This window comes from Catharus ustulatus, chromosome 10 (assembly GCF_009819885.2).
Source record: "Catharus ustulatus isolate bCatUst1 chromosome 10, bCatUst1.pri.v2, whole genome shotgun sequence".
Lineage (NCBI taxonomy): Eukaryota > Metazoa > Chordata > Aves > Passeriformes > Turdidae > Catharus > Catharus ustulatus.
Genome location: NC_046230.1, coordinates 10,410,491 through 10,425,661, shown reverse-complemented (window position 1 = coordinate 10,425,661; position 15,171 = coordinate 10,410,491). Strand labels below are relative to the sequence as shown.

The following is a 15,171-nucleotide window of genomic DNA, read 5'->3' as shown; positions in this document are numbered from 1 at the left end:
CAGGCTTTTCTGCACCAAGTTCTTTACAGCTCTGGTTCCTAACGCCAGGTAGGCCTGGGGAACCTCACCCTCCAGCACTTTTAACCCATTCATTGTGTCTGTACCATTTTTTGGTACCTGATTTAGCCTATGAACTCTTTGAGCCCGAACAGCTCATACCAGTGCTAGCAGGTATGAGACAGAGCTCTACACTTCTGCCTAGAAGTTAGGGGAATGCCCAGGCAACAAGCTGGCTAATTACTTCTCCCTGGAGAATACATTATGTTCTCAATATCAGGAATCCACCTAAAGGAAATTAGAGCTAATTAATTTTGCTCCTTTACATACCTTGCTCCTTGAGAGCTTTACCCACAGGGAACTGACAGTTCCCAGGTTTGTAGAGCCACAAGCAGATTTTTCAAGTTCTAACAGGTGTTGAAACCAGAAAATAACAGCCTTACACTCATGAACACCATTTTAAAAACCCAGTATCTCTCAGCTTCAGGTTTAATTTAAATTAAAATTAGTGCTTGTATTTCTATGACTAAAAGGAAAGGTGTAAATTTTGCCACGAGACTCTGGTGCTGACAGTAAGAGGACTTCACTTGCACACCCTACACAGTCACATCCCCGAAGTCCACATGGGATTTCAATGTAATAGTGCATAAAAAGCTGAAAAATCTTCCATGAGGTCTCATTACGTTTTTAGGCATCCCTGACCTCCATCAAGAGCTCCTGCATCAGGAAAACCTCATTATTCTGGAAGCCATAGGATACCATAGGCAAACATAAAAAGGGGAGAAAAGCACTGCAAGTTTCTGCTCTAGAGAAAGTCCTTTAAGTTGAGAGCAGACTATGTTACCTCAATGAATCCTCCTTGGTGGGTAAGGTAGAAGCTTGCCTGGTAACAATGTGCAAGATTCCTCTTGAATAAATGTAGAAACTGGCAAAAGGAGTTCTCTCAAGTCTGATTAAGATGAAGCTAAGTCTTCATGCCAGATAAAAACTTGATATATAGCAGCTGTCTCGGGGTGAGGAAGGAATTATATCCTACGGAGATCATAGCTACCCCTAGGGCAAACAAAGTGAGCAATGTGGAAGTGCCTTTAACAGGTGTTTACACACCTGTGCAATTATTTCAGCTGGAGGCTCTTAAAAAAGGAATTAATTTCAAGGGCAAGTCACATTTTCAATTAAAAAGAAATAAACATATCACAGAGAGTGCTGATTTTAACATTTATTTTTTTTTAATCTCCAATTACCTTTTTTCCTACAAACGTGTTTAACCATAATTCAAGAGGTATTGTAATGCTAAGTACAGCTTAAAGGAAACATTTTGGTACAAGACAATAATAAAATAAACAGAATAAATAACCCACTTTACACATGCTTAAGAAAACAAAAACAAAATGCAACAAACTTCATAAAATTCATACTCTGTACAGCTCAAGGTAGACTTTACTAAACAGTACTCATGTCCTATCAGTAACATACACATTTTGTAAAAATAGAAACTTTAACAACATGCTTAGCTCAAGCAATACGAATTAGCTCAAGAAGTTCATTGGTTCCAAAGAAGCCGGAGTTGGAGGGCAGTGAGCACACTACAGTGCACAAACCATCTCAGCCAGGGCTCTTCAGCCATGTCTGTGCTTAGCTCCTTGCTGGAAACCTCATCAGGCTGACATCCTCCTGAGCTTGTGGCTGTTCAAAGGAAGAGAGAACATGCATAAATAATTACCTCAATTGCAGGTTTCTCTTCTTCCCTGAGAAAATAGCTCAGGTGGAAGAAGGGACATATGCCATGACTGTCCCTGAGAAGACACCAGAAAGAATAGCTAAGTCTGACAGGAGATGGAAAGACAAATGTTTGCCAATGCTGTCAAAAGTGGCATTCAGGAGATGTAAGAGATGCTATCATACATGCCCTGTTTTCATCAGTCTGGTGTTAATTAGAACTTTCAATTCTTACCTCAGGTAGAGGAGATGTTTCTTCACCCAGCCTTCCTTAGGATTTACACAAGCCTTCAGCCCACTGGCAGTGTGAAAACTGGGAAAGAAATAATGATAAAGAAATCAGAAATCCCTGCCAATAATTGCTGTGGAGACTACAGTTACTCTTATAGTGACCAATAGAAACTGCTTTTGTAAACACCAGTTATATATGGAATGCTCCCAATTCTTCCAGTATTACAATGAAGAAAAAGAAAGTTAAAAGTAATAGCTACTTCTGTCTCAGGGATCATTTTTTGCTCAATTTATTTGATCTGTTTTGGCAAAGACCTTTGCTGGAAAAAATTGGTAAAATTAAGAATAGCTGCTGTCAAGTTAAGGTGGCAGAAAAGAATCTGATCCCTGTGAATTAGAAGTCTTGTCAGTTATGCGTATGTTTATAGGTTTTGGCAAGGGAGCGCTCTGTGTTGGCCAGAGTAGCTGTTAGCTGGAGAGAAAACCTGTCTTTGTTTGCACAGCTGATTCCTAAAGAGTCAGATTTATTACTGACATTGTATGAATGTCCCTTGGGTTAGCAGTCTCTATCAACTAGAGGTTATGTGTTTTGTTTACAGGTGTAACATACAATTGATTAAGTTAATTTAACTTTTTGAAAGGGCAGGAAAAATCATGCTTATTAACGTTCAAATCCTTGTTTTAGCCCAAACAGACATCCCAAGGTTCACACATGTCAGAAAAACCAGCAGAAATTCAGAGAGTAAACTTACATGATGGCAGGGATGTCGCAGACCTCACTGGAGAGCTGTTCAGTGTAACCCTTCAGCGCCCACCGCGGCAGACGCACTTTGGTGTAGGACAGGCAGCAATCCTGGTTGCTTTGTGCTGGAATGAAGGACAACAACAAAGTAAATAAACACAAAGTAAATAAACCCCATTTGGCCCACACTACCATGCTGTCTAGGGCACTCAGTGTTCAACCCCAGGCATCCATCCAGCTCCCTCATGACAGAAGAGGGGATGTGACAGCATATTTTGCTGAAACCATTCCCTTCCAGCCCAGGCTCATCCTGCTGCCAGCTGTGAGCAGCACCAGGAGCCCTTCGCAGAGGAGCAGCCGAGGTCACTCACCTTCCGAGGAGCCGCACAGGAGCAGTGCCAGGAACCCCAGCAGGGAAAGCAGGACCATGCTCTTGCTGCTGCAGCCAGTCATTCCCTCTGCACACACAGCTGTGCTCCAGTCAGTGCCTGCCTGCTGCTCCTGCCAGCCCTGCCGCACCTCCACCTGCTTATAAAGGGGTGCCAGGAGCCACGGGAATTCACACACGGGCGGGATCACTGTCATCAGCGGGTTTCCCCACAGCAAATTCCATCGTGCCCGATTTGGCCCCAGCACTCTTTCCGGGTGCTACAACCAGAGATAACAGTGCACTGGGGAATAGTTTCTGGTTTTTTTAAAGTCGCGTAAAAGATTCAGTCTAAAAGAAAAGGAAATAAAAGGCTATGAGGTAATGGTTCTGTGGGTGAAGTGTATGTAGGGGTAGGAGTGTGGGTTGTGAAATGAGGAAAGTGAAATGTAGGTAACTTTTGTTACCGACAGAAACTATGTGTCTGCTCTGCTAGAATTTAATAAACCAACCTGGGGGCAGAGGGAGGTGGGCTGAGCCAGCCAGATTCATTTCTGTGGCAAACTCACAGGAGCTGGGTCACAAGGTACAACACCTTATACCAAAGTACACATGAATGAATAGTCCTGGTTGGCCTGCACAGTAACATCGGGCTTTCCAGACTGCTGCTTTCCGAGCTCTGGACTGCAATATTGGCAAGGACACATGGGCAATACCCATTGAATACCCTTTGAGTATTCGTGGAAATGGGTTTATTTCATTTCCTTAATCATATATTCCCTGCCATGACTTCCTGCCAGTTTGTTACACATCTGAACTTTTTCATCTGAAAAGAGTGAGCTTAAAAGAACTTGAAATGGGGCCTATATTTTCCAAATCTGTACTTTCTAGAATGCATTAACGGGCTTCATGAACAATAGCTGCAGTTTGTTGCTTTCCCAAACTGTACCATAGTATTGTGACTCCCGAACATTCAACAAAAATACATACAATCTTAAAATTGCCTCGCACAGCTCTAGAGAAACCACCAGGGAGAGGCTCTGTCACCACTCCAAGTACAAGCACTTTCCCATAGGGATCTGTGTGAAACGACTGTGATGACTGCAGGCCATGTCCTGGCCAGCCAGTGTAAGAGAGGAGCTACTGCCAGCTCCAGGAGCTTACAGAGTAACCTGAGCCTTAAATGGCTTCTCTTAAGGTAGAGCTTACGATCTGTCATAGATAGTGCATAATTACATGCCTTCTATCCTTCACAGAGTGCCAGTACCTCTCTCAAAGGGTGAGTTCCTATTATTTCTTGTAGAAATGGAAACACCTGGAACTCTGGAATAGATTGTTATCTAGAGAAATTAGTTTCTCTATGTAATAGCGAGAATTGAGGGAGTTTCATATGGCTGAGTTATATGTGAGCAACCTTGCAGCGTGCATGGCATCACGTATACTGGAAATATTTCTCTGCAGAGCCACAGCTACTGACCAAAGGATGGGGAGGAGGCAATAAAGAACCCATGCCCTAATGTATGCAGCTTTTTGTAACTGTTTTACGGATCACAGTGAAATGCCACAAAAGATTACAAAAAGATCAATGCTCTCAGTATGCAGCTATCTCTGCACTGCTTTAAAGATTACCTGTCAGCATTAGGCAATGCCTCAAACTAGCTGACTAGAATGGTAGTTTTTTCTTTTACATACAGATTTCATGGATCCCAAATCTATTTACACCTGTACTCAACTTTGGCATTTCGTATGCCATTTCCTAGGCCATACTGTTATCCAGATGGAGGTGGCCTTGCCACCTCAAGTCCTCCTTGTGACTCTTCAGCAGTAATTCTTCTCCATTCAGTGCTTCTTGGACAGAATCTTCTCATCTGAGCTTTGACCCTTCTACCTAAGTAGCAGCAGCTTGGATGCCAGAGCGATGACACTGCTCAGGCAGTGTTCACCCCATAGTCCTGCCCTCAAGCAATTCTCATCACACTGGTGGTTCCCACACCTGACCACGGCTGGCAGTGTGCCTCATCACAGCTGGACTCGCGTTCATAGTGCTCGTTTTATCTCATGTTTGTTTGATTTAGGAAAATAGGTTAAGACTTAGACTTAGAACAACAAGGAGGACCCCAATTTCAAGTGCTGTCATTTTGTTTGTAATTGGTGTGTACAAAGTACCTTCAGTTTATTAGCACAAAGTAGTTATAACAATAAAAAATGTTTCATGCAAATAGCTGAAGAAAGCTCTGCTGGTTGTGATATGACACATAACTGTATCTTATCAGTCTTTACCTTCACAAAGCCCGAATGCAAACAGAAGGCAAAAAATATATAAAAACAGGGAGGTGCTTATATATTCCAGGGAAGTGTTTTTCATTACTTCCTGGGAATGAGGGGACAGTGACTTTTGTCCACCCTGACCAAACCAAATTTCAACCTGGTTTCCTGTGTGACCAAGAGGGGCCATGTGGGCTGCCAGGCCCCAGGCACCTCCAAACCTGCGCCTGGGTCAGTTACAGGTGCCATATAAATGTGTTTAGTGTCTCAACACTACTGCAGTTCAAAGGCTGCTGAGGGGCCCACCAGGTCAAGGAAGGCCATCATTTCCCTGCCCTGGGGCCTGTGTGGGGAGGGTTGTGCCCAGAGTCTCCTCAGAGGCTACAGCCAAAGCATGAGCAGTATCAGCCACAAGCTGTGAAAAGGGAAATTCCCATCAGACATAGGAAGCCCTCTCTCCATAGCAAGGGGGTGAGGCACTGGGACAGGTTGCCCAGGATAGGATGTGAAGGCCAGTTTGAATACCCTTGCAGACAGTCAAATTTAAGCTGGATGTGGTCCCTCCCTGAGCATGATCTTAAACTTGGGTTCCTTCCCAAGCCGCAATCAACCCTACAATATTTTTTCTGGGTTTTTCACGTTTATCTGTTTGTTTCTTATTTTAGTTTCCTGACTTACTAGTCTTCCCGGCTTGACATTGCTGTAAACTTCTCAGCTTCCTTCCCTCCTGTTGTCCCTCCTCAGATTACCTCACAACAACTGCAGTCACAGTAAGGCAGAGCAGCAAAACACAGATTGACAAAGGGTCCATCCTCTCCTAAGCTTCCTCTCCCATTGTCCCAGGAGGCAGAGAAAACAGGCTCAAACCCCTCCTGTGTTTATAACAAAGGATGCAGAGACAGCCTGTGTGCCAGTGCTGCAGAGCTATCCAGTCAGATCTGTGGAAGAAGAAATGCATCAGGGAAAACTGAGCCTTTTCCCAACTAATACTGGGGAACTGACATTTCTGAGCAGTTTGGGGATGTTAAAGAGGAGAGCTGGGGAGTCAAGCTGCTCTCAGACACCATGCGCAAAGCTCCAGCCAGAGGCAACTTTCTCTGGTCACCAAGTGCTGCATCCTGATAATACACTTCCTCTCTTATATCCCAAAGGACTTAACGAAATACCAGCTGAAAGTCTGAAGTGCTGAAGAGGACTCAATAGCTCAACCTTGAAAAACACTCCCATACAGGGCAAAAAATTTGGGAGGGGAGAGGGGGTGGGCTTACCACATCATTCTCCCCATCACAGAAAAAGCACAGGAGCAGTCCACCTGCTTTCCATGCAGGGGTTAAAATACTTCATGGACTTTTGAAGAGAAAGAGAGAGAAGGAATTTTATAATCATTAACCATTTGATTATTGTCCTTTTATGGGTTTAGGTCTAATATGAAAGATTAAAATAAAGAACTCGAATGTCAGACAATCAGTATCTTTACCTGTGCCCTACAATAAGATGAGGAACATACTGACACTTGTTAATCAACTGGCAGTTAACAACAGCTTCCATGATTTCATCCTCACAAAAAGATATTGTTTTATTGCATATTAGTACCTTTTCTGAATTTATGTAAATAAAGCCTTATAGCAATACAGCTGATCATCCAGGAAACACAGAAGCAGATGGGGGAAATTCCCTTCTGTAGTTTCCAAAGGTTTAGGACTCCTTCGATAAAACAAAGTGCATGAGAAGGCAGTAGCTGAAAGGAACATGGCTAAATACAGGGATTTAGTAATTGCATAATCTCTGATGAGTAAATGCATAATAAGTACCAAACAAAAGTTCCAGAGGTAACTTGCTCAATAGCTCTGGAGTTTTAGAGGCTGTGATGCAATCCAGTGATTTCAGGCAATTCACTGCTTGCATGACTGACAAAATTGTTATCTGAAGAAGAAGACAATTTCCACTAATTATAGGTTGCACTTCATAAGTTACAGATCTAGAAATATCATTGAATGACATTGCTTTGATGTAATTATGGACAAGACATGTGCCTGTTGGGAGAAATTAACTTCCTATCTATCGAAAGTGCAGGTTATGAGGAGACCTGGTACACCTGCCATGAACATCCTGGCAGCCATCCCAGCACTGCTGATTGCTTCCTGCTACCTACATATAGAAGCTAAATATCTAGTTGTCTGAGGGCAGCTTTCTCTCTGCAAAATTACTCTGTCTACAGTCCCTTGGGGTAGCCAACAACCTTTTCACAGAAATGGACCTCTCAAATGTGATGGCAAAGCCTGTAATTGGAAAGAAAAACAGTCTTCATTGGATTTGTGTGGCAGGGTTTTGGTAGTGGGTAGGCACCAGTGGTGGATTCTCTTCTAGAGTCTTCTCCCATGTCTGGCAGAGGCAATGCCAGATGGCTCCAAGGAAGGACTCAGTGGACAAGGCTGAGGCCATCACTGACAATGGTATCATCTCTGGGGGAAAAATCCCAGTGCAACTACAGCCCGAGAGAAGAATGAGTATATGGAGGATGGATATATGAAACCATGCTGCAGACCCCGAGGTCAGTGCAGAAGGAGGGGCAGGACCTGCTCCAGGTGCCAGAGCAGAGATTCCCCTGCAGCCCAAAGTGCAGTGTGTAGTGAGGCAGCTGTGCCCTTGCAGCCCCTGGGGGAGTAGAGATCCACCTGCAGCCCCTGGGGGAGCCCAGGTCAGAGCAGGGGAATGCCCAAGGGAGGCTGTGACCCCTTGGGAAGCCCACAGTGCAGTAGGATCCTGGCAGGACCTGTGGCCCCATGGAGAGAGGAGCCCAGGCTGGAGGAAGGAGATAGTGTGAGGAGTTCTCTCCCTGGGGAGGAAGGAGCAGCAGAGTTTACATGTGATGAACAGAGCAAAACCTCCATTTGCATACCCCTGAACTGCTGGGGGAAGGAGGTATAGAAAATCAGGAGTAAAGTTCAGCCCAGGAAGAAGAGAGGTGTGGGTGGAAGATGTTTTAAGAATTGATCTTACCTGTCTATTCTACCTTGATTTGATTGCTAAAAAATGTAACGAATTTCCTCAATGAATCTGTTTTGCCTGTGTTGGCAACAGGTGAGTAATCTCTCCATGCCATTATTTTGATCTCTGAGCCTTTCCTTATTTACCTCTCCTCTGCCCAGCTGCGGAGTAGAGTGATAGAGCAGCTTTTGTGGGCACCTGGCATCGAGACAGGGTAAACACACCTTGTAGTGAAAAGAGGAAACTTTAAAAAAAGTTAATAGCTGTCTGCCAAACCCTAAGTTACATTATGTTTGCTTTGTTACAGCCCTGTTTCTCTTCCAGTTTAAATTTGCCTTTAGGCATAGTAAACACAACAGCATGTTTGTACTAATTTTTACTAATATATTTCTGATCCTTAAAGTAGTCCATAAGTGTGGATTTTCTGAAAAACTTCTACAAAGGTGGGAAGAAAGGAAGGGATCACTAGACAGGATTTTACACTGTGTCCTGCAAGGGACAGAGACCACCAAGTGTCATTAGAAGACAAAAAGAAACCTTATTAAAAAATGTGGCAATGTGATTGATTAATTAATTAATGTAATTAATTAATGCAATGCAGGGATGTTGAACAAGTTAGACACAGATGTGTTTATCATCGCAAAATCTTCACCAAGAAAAGCTCTCAGCAACTTTTCAGCACTAGAGTGATCATACAACCAGGCTAAAACTGAGCCTGACCCTCACCATTTCTTACACAACTCAGTGCTTCTCCACTACTTCAGTTTGGCTGAGAATTTCCACAAGACACATAGATCCCAAAGAAGATTTGGAAAAGGAAAATTACGGAAGCCAAATCCACAGCCTGAACATGAAAATGCCTTCCAATACTAAGAAAATGAGACTCGCATTTTAAAAAGATTTAATTCAGAAAGAGGAGAAAAAGATACTACACTTGGCAATTATAAAAGAGAAATATGTGACATTTTCTGAATATTGAAAATAAAAGACAAGAATAAAAGTAGGGAGGAAAAAAATCAGTGACTTAATTTTTTCATAGAATGCAGTTTTAGGTTGGCTGAAACTGTTCATTAATTCAATTAAAACATGCTTTTGTATAAAATTAGAAGACAACTATTTAGAAAATAGGAAGCTGCTTTTTTTTTTTCTGTTCTGTTTGCTTCTTCAGAAAGACCTAAAACAAATAATCCAAACCTTATAAGGAAAAGAGGAAAAAGAACTAAATAACATGAAGTGGTAAAGTTTTAAGTTGACCAAGAGAACTCATGAAGATTTTACTAAATCATACCTGACATATAGAACATGTGATTACTTAGTACATTATTAACAGTCAGAGTTTTGTCATGTTACTGGAAGACCAGCTTAAAACCACCTAGTAATACCTGCTTATTTGTGATTGCCAAACAAAAGCCAACCACGATTGTTCTAAATAGCTGATAGTTAACGCCGTGGAGTGGCTGTGTCATGAAGCCTGGCAGAGCAGCTGTGGACACAGGCCCTCTCAAGGCAAGTGTTGCAATCATTGCAGCTTTTCAGCACTCCAAGGTTACGTTATAGGGACTTTCCTGAGAGGAGCTTTAAATCACAATTGCCCAAACCAGCTTCCCTGGACTTCCCTCTTTCCAGTAGGACTGTTCTTTTCCCAAGGAAATCACACCACCACATCCCTTCCATCCTGACTCTTGCAGGTTCTTTTGCATAACACAGCTGAGATCACTGACTTTCTTACCCTCCTATATCCCATCACTGGACTTTGGTTATCACCTCCAAATGCATTTGCAGTGCAAGCAGCATTTGGAGGCCCTAGAAAGGACAGCCTGCCCTAGCTCCTATTAAGGAAGCCATCTGCCAGGGTAATTGTTCCTCTCTTTCTGCAGGGTTCCCTTGGCTGTTTCAAGCATTCTCTTACTTGTCCCCATTTTCAGAGTCTTTCTTGTTTATTGCTAGTCCAGACAACTCCAGGCAGCCCCAAGATTCCCCTATTGTCCGGGCTCTTGACTAGGGCTTTGAAGAGGGTGCTGTTTCCAGCCATTCAAGCCTGGTTAAAACCATGTTTTAAGTCAAGCAATCTGGGTTTGACAGAAATCTGCTATTTCAAAGTGACCTGTGTTTTACAAGAACATCTCAAGTAATTAGGCTCAACCTTCCTCAGATCAAAGACTGGTCCTTTTTCTATTTGTGTTTGTACCTGACCTGGGACACTGAGGGATATGGGAACCAGGGCCAGAGCTCTGGGGTGCAACACACACACTCTAACTACTCTGCCTTTGAAAGATCTCACAGGAAGGGGAAGGCACATGGAGAAAAACTTGGACTACATTTAAAAAAAAATTCTTCATGAAAGGGATAAAACCTAACACACTGCTGATGAAAAAAACCAACCAAACAAACAAAAAAAAAAACCCCTAAGGATTTTAATAACTCTATGATCAAACCACTTTGGAGCTGGCAAGAAAACAAGGTATTAGAAGAACTCAGGACATTTTAAGTGCAAGAATTCTTACATGTAAGCAAACACTAGCAGCATAGTGGACTTATTTTAAGTCTGTTCCAGTTGTCATTAGAGGTTTAGCATTTAATGAAGCAGCCAGCTTGGTATGAGCACTTGTGAAAATGTGACAAATGCTCTTCCAGCAGGACTTCCAGCGGAACGCTACTTGGGCTGTTGCAATGATTCCAAGTCTCCCATGACGTCTATAATGAGATGCACCTTGAGGATGAAAAAAACGTAGAGAGGAGGTGCTGGGCTGAAACTTCTACACACACAGGTTGTGCAATTGTAAATTTGCATCTCTGAAATGGGATGTCCTTCCATGACATCAGGACAATATCTGCCACTAGTGGGAGGTCTGTGGAATAAGTCTGCAGGGGAACACACCCTGGAAAGTGATCTTTCAACATGGAAAGTGCCTTAGAAATCCCTTCAGGTTTTTCTTCTCTTTTCTCTTTGGCAAACCACAGTTAAGTGAGCATTAGTCACTACAAGTATTAACCAATTCAGATGAGATTTCTTTGACCTATCACTTCTGTTTTGTTAATTAACTGGAGATTTTAAAAGTATGCAATCCAAGAAAGACTAAAGCACAGGTATTGAATTGGATTGTATGGCATTATTACAAAAAATACAAATAAGATGTTAAAGTCACCAGGCCAATCATCAACTAGCAAATTTGGAGATAGGGGAGGGTTTTTTTGGTCCTGGGATAAGCATCCTATGTACATATATATTTCTAACTGTAGTTAGAAATTCCAAAGGTGAAGCTTAATGGAGTCCATTATATTCTTCACCATCTCCTAAAAGCAATGCTTTTTTGCTTATTTTTTGTTACCATGTACCATTTTTTCTCACCAGAATCATCTTTCCCCACTTCATTGAGAAACAAAAAACTGCTGGTCTTCCTTTAACTACTGATGGCTTCTATGCCATTAGAAGAGCTGACAGACAATGTAGGGGACAGAGGGACACCAGAGTCCAGTGCACCCAGCCACAGTCAGCACTTGCACAAAAGTCAGCTGCAAACCTACAGCTCATTACCTCATAATATTTTATTAGAAAGGAAAATCCTCAGAGAATTCCACTGACAAAGGAGTAGTTCCCGTTCTCCATTGATCTGGAATTAAAATATAAGGAAAATTAAAGGACCTACTTAAGATATAACTTGTTGTTCTGTAAGTCTTACTGTTCTTCTGTTATGTTCATTGAATGCAACAGGAAGATTTTCTCCACCTTCCAACACCTCCCTGCTTTGCTCCCCTCAGCTGGGAGAGCAGAGTGTGCTTTGTGCCAGTACGAGTGACAAAGTAAAAGCTTGTTCAACCAACCCAGACCTCAGACAACCAAACCCAGTCCTCAGATGGTAGGGAACACCTTAATTTGGAAACCTCCCAAAGTCTCTGAGAGATTTTTGCAAGAGGCACAGAGCAAATCAGAGAGCTGCAATGCAGGTCAGTGCCATGCAAATAAGGTTGCCTGTAAAGCCTTGGCAATGCTCTCTTCCAAAGAGATAAATTACCCACTGTAATTGGATGTTCCTTGCTCTTACAACTACATCAGGGATCACCTGTAATGAATTCAGCAATGAAACTGTTACCAAAAGGAAACAAACCAGCCAGTGACTTATATTGCAGAAAGGTAATGCAATTTAATTTTCCCTGGCCACTAAAAGGAGATTAAGAGGGTAAATCATTCCTTTCAGACCAGCACTTGTCCTGGCTTCACTGCGGACAAAAGGGACATAAATCATGGCTCTGCAGGCCAAAGTAGGTTCAACTCATCATAGCACTTCTATGTGCCCCATACCATGTTGGGAGCACTTTATAACAAGAGGTCCAGGCCTTGTTTGTGCCCAAGTACGCCACCACAAAAATGCTGCCTGTAAGACAAAAGAATTCACTCCCCTTCAAAATGTCACTGAGTGGTGATTAATGGCACGGTTGTTTGTTCCAGCTCCTGCACTGCTGCCAACAGCCACTACCCTGCACAGTGCCAGTGGCAATGGGCACTCCAGTGACAAGACTTAAGAAGAGTGAATAGATAAAAAGTGTGGGCATGATCCTTAGATAAGGTACAGCATAGTGAAAAATAGCCTTACAGCATTACTTTTTAGTTAGGAAGCAGTTGTAAATGTACATTTAAACCAAGTACCTGAAATGTTAGTTGAATGTATTTCCTAACCTACCCCTTGGAGTAATCCCTTAGTACCCTCTAGCTAAATATCCCAAACTAAACTTTGCATATTCAGTTTTGTGTCTCAGATGAAAAGCAGCTAAGCCTAGGATGTGAAAGTCTTGCCACCTTAGGAACCCAGGGCAAGATTCAGCTGAAAAGTTATGGAAACCCTCACCCACACACTGTGGGATTCAGGGCCAGCAGAAAGCAGCTCATTGCCAAAGTGAGATTGCTGTACATGAGAAAAGATAAAGATCACCTCATCCATAAATCAAAAAGTGAAGTTGTGAATTTGTGAGCTGAAAGTCAGTGCCTAAACCTTCAGAGAGACACCTCATGCTGCCAACATGAGTCTTTCAGCCTTGGTACCATCCTGTGAAGCACCAGAGGTAATATCCGGATTGAGTCCAAGAGGCAGCAGAGGCAGAGGATGACAAAGGCCTGAAGTCTCGTTATTTTACTGCCTTCCTTCCCCTCTCATAACTTTCCTATCTCCTTGATTCATTAGAGACCATATTTGGTTAACTCTTCAGGATACACTACTACCATAAAACTCACCTTTCCTCCACCCTTTCAGAATCCTCCCTTTCCCAACTGAACAGAACTGGGATATCAGCTAAAAACAGATCCCCTAGCCCACCCTCCAAGAAGAACAACACTTCTGCATCTGACTACATTTAGTGAAAAGCCCTTCAAACCCAGCAGCCAAGCTCTACTGCAGACATCTTATGGTATAGGGCTCAAGTTGACCAAAAACTTGCATAATCTCACCACAGTTTTATGGTCTTCCATTTGGCATTCAGAAGTGAATCAGTGAAAAAGCATGAAATTTCAACTACAAGAATGGAACAAGATGGCTTGAAGAGTAGATAAAAAAGGATAAAAGAGGATCTGAAGACAGAGAAATCAATCAATGCCTGGAAGTTACTTAAATCATTCTTTTTCATTATTGCATTACAGGAAAAAACAGAATTTTGCAGTTTTTCTCAGTGTCAAGAAATTTGAGTTGGATTCTTCAGTAGGTCAATGCAAACCCCAAATAACATAGTTTCCCTCAAGAATTCTCTGCATTTTAGCAAGAGTCTGTGAAAATAAAACCAAATGCAGGTATACTCAATATTCTCTCACAGGGGCTGCCACCTCCTATAGCTACAGGGTCAATAGAACAGGCAGAACCAAGATAGCTCTGGGATCAGTGTCAGACAGTGACTGATGGCTGGGAAAGGGCCCAAAGGAATGATTACATTCCTTCCATGCATTAGTTTCACATACGTTACAGAAGCTGCCAGCATTGGAGGAGTGTCCGGATGATGCACCGTGAGTCACATGGGTCAGTTCGAGATAGTCCTGTGAGGAGGAGGGAGTGCAACATGATGATCCCTAGGGCTCCCTCCCAGTTCAAGATGTTCTATGACTCTGTAAGTGCACAGCGCTATCCCAGGCAGGAGGAGATGGTTTTGATGCCTGTGAGAGGCAAAGGCTGGAGAATTTTAAAGGAATGAAGTAGGTATTCATTAAAAAGGCCTTCAAAGGATACACCTGGGGCAGTACAAGAGCCTGGCTGTGGCTACACCCAAGATGGACGGTGAGTCAGGAGTTTTCACACTTTTATAAGTTTTAGTCCATTTACATATTGGGGTTAATTGTCCAAATACAGCTTCAGGTTATGCAGTCCCATCCTCCCAGATTGCTCTCCTCAATTCGCTGCTGCTTACACTTTTTGGGCCCCAAGCTGCAAGGGTGTCCTTGGTTCTCAGGCTGGAAAAGGATTGTTTTGTCTAACTAAACTGTGAAGAGAACTTGCTGACACTTCATATGAAGTTCAGAGTTACATACTAATACAGTACAGAATCTGGAAAATATGAAAGCTAAAACTTAAGGCATCAGTTCCATGGAGAAAGGCCAAACAAACAAGTTACAAAGGCAAGAGGCAGGGATGGCCCCTCTAACATCCCTAATCCTGTAAAATTGAGTGTTGAGGAGTAGAAGGCAAAGGCTGCAAAATCTGACCAAGAGTGAAGACAAAGGGGGCTGACCTGAGACACACCTCTGACCCAGCAAGGAATGTCATACCTTTTTCATATTCATGTACATAAAGTTACTGTTCCATTTTACTGTGTTTGAACCAAGATGTTGCCTTACTCTGGTTGGATAATTCGCTGTTATTTACAAATATTTACAAATTTTCCTACT

At 42.7% G+C, this 15,171-nt stretch overlaps 1 protein-coding gene across 1 annotated transcript; it reads right to left on the bottom strand.

The window, feature by feature from the left end:
- Window positions 1-1,252: 1,252 nt before the first annotated feature.
- Window positions 1,253-7,945, bottom strand: CCL20 (C-C motif chemokine ligand 20). Its single transcript, XM_033069297.1, has 4 exons — window positions 3,061-7,945; window positions 2,700-2,814; window positions 1,952-2,029; window positions 1,253-1,683 (listed from the first exon to the last, which is right to left on the bottom strand). Exons 1-4 carry the CDS (start codon window positions 3,272-3,274, stop codon window positions 1,656-1,658), a joined length of 435 nt encoding a protein of 144 aa, XP_032925188.1. The 5' UTR covers window positions 3,275-7,945; the 3' UTR covers window positions 1,253-1,655.
- Window positions 7,946-15,171: the final 7,226 nt, after the last annotated feature.

Bases quoted from the DNA above. Each gene is read 5' to 3' on its own strand.
- CCL20 (XM_033069297.1), bottom strand. From the start codon at position 3,274: ATGACAGTGATCCCGCCCGTGTGTGAATTCCCGTGGCTCCTGGCACCC. The intron at 2,815-3,060 runs GTGAGTGACCTC...CCTTCATTCCAG, and splicing joins CCTGTGCGGCTCCTCGGAAG to CACAAAGCAACCAGGATTGC. The intron at 1,684-1,951 runs GTAAGAATTGAA...TCCTTTGAACAG, and splicing joins AAACATCTCCTCTACCTGAG to CCACAAGCTCAGGAGGATGT.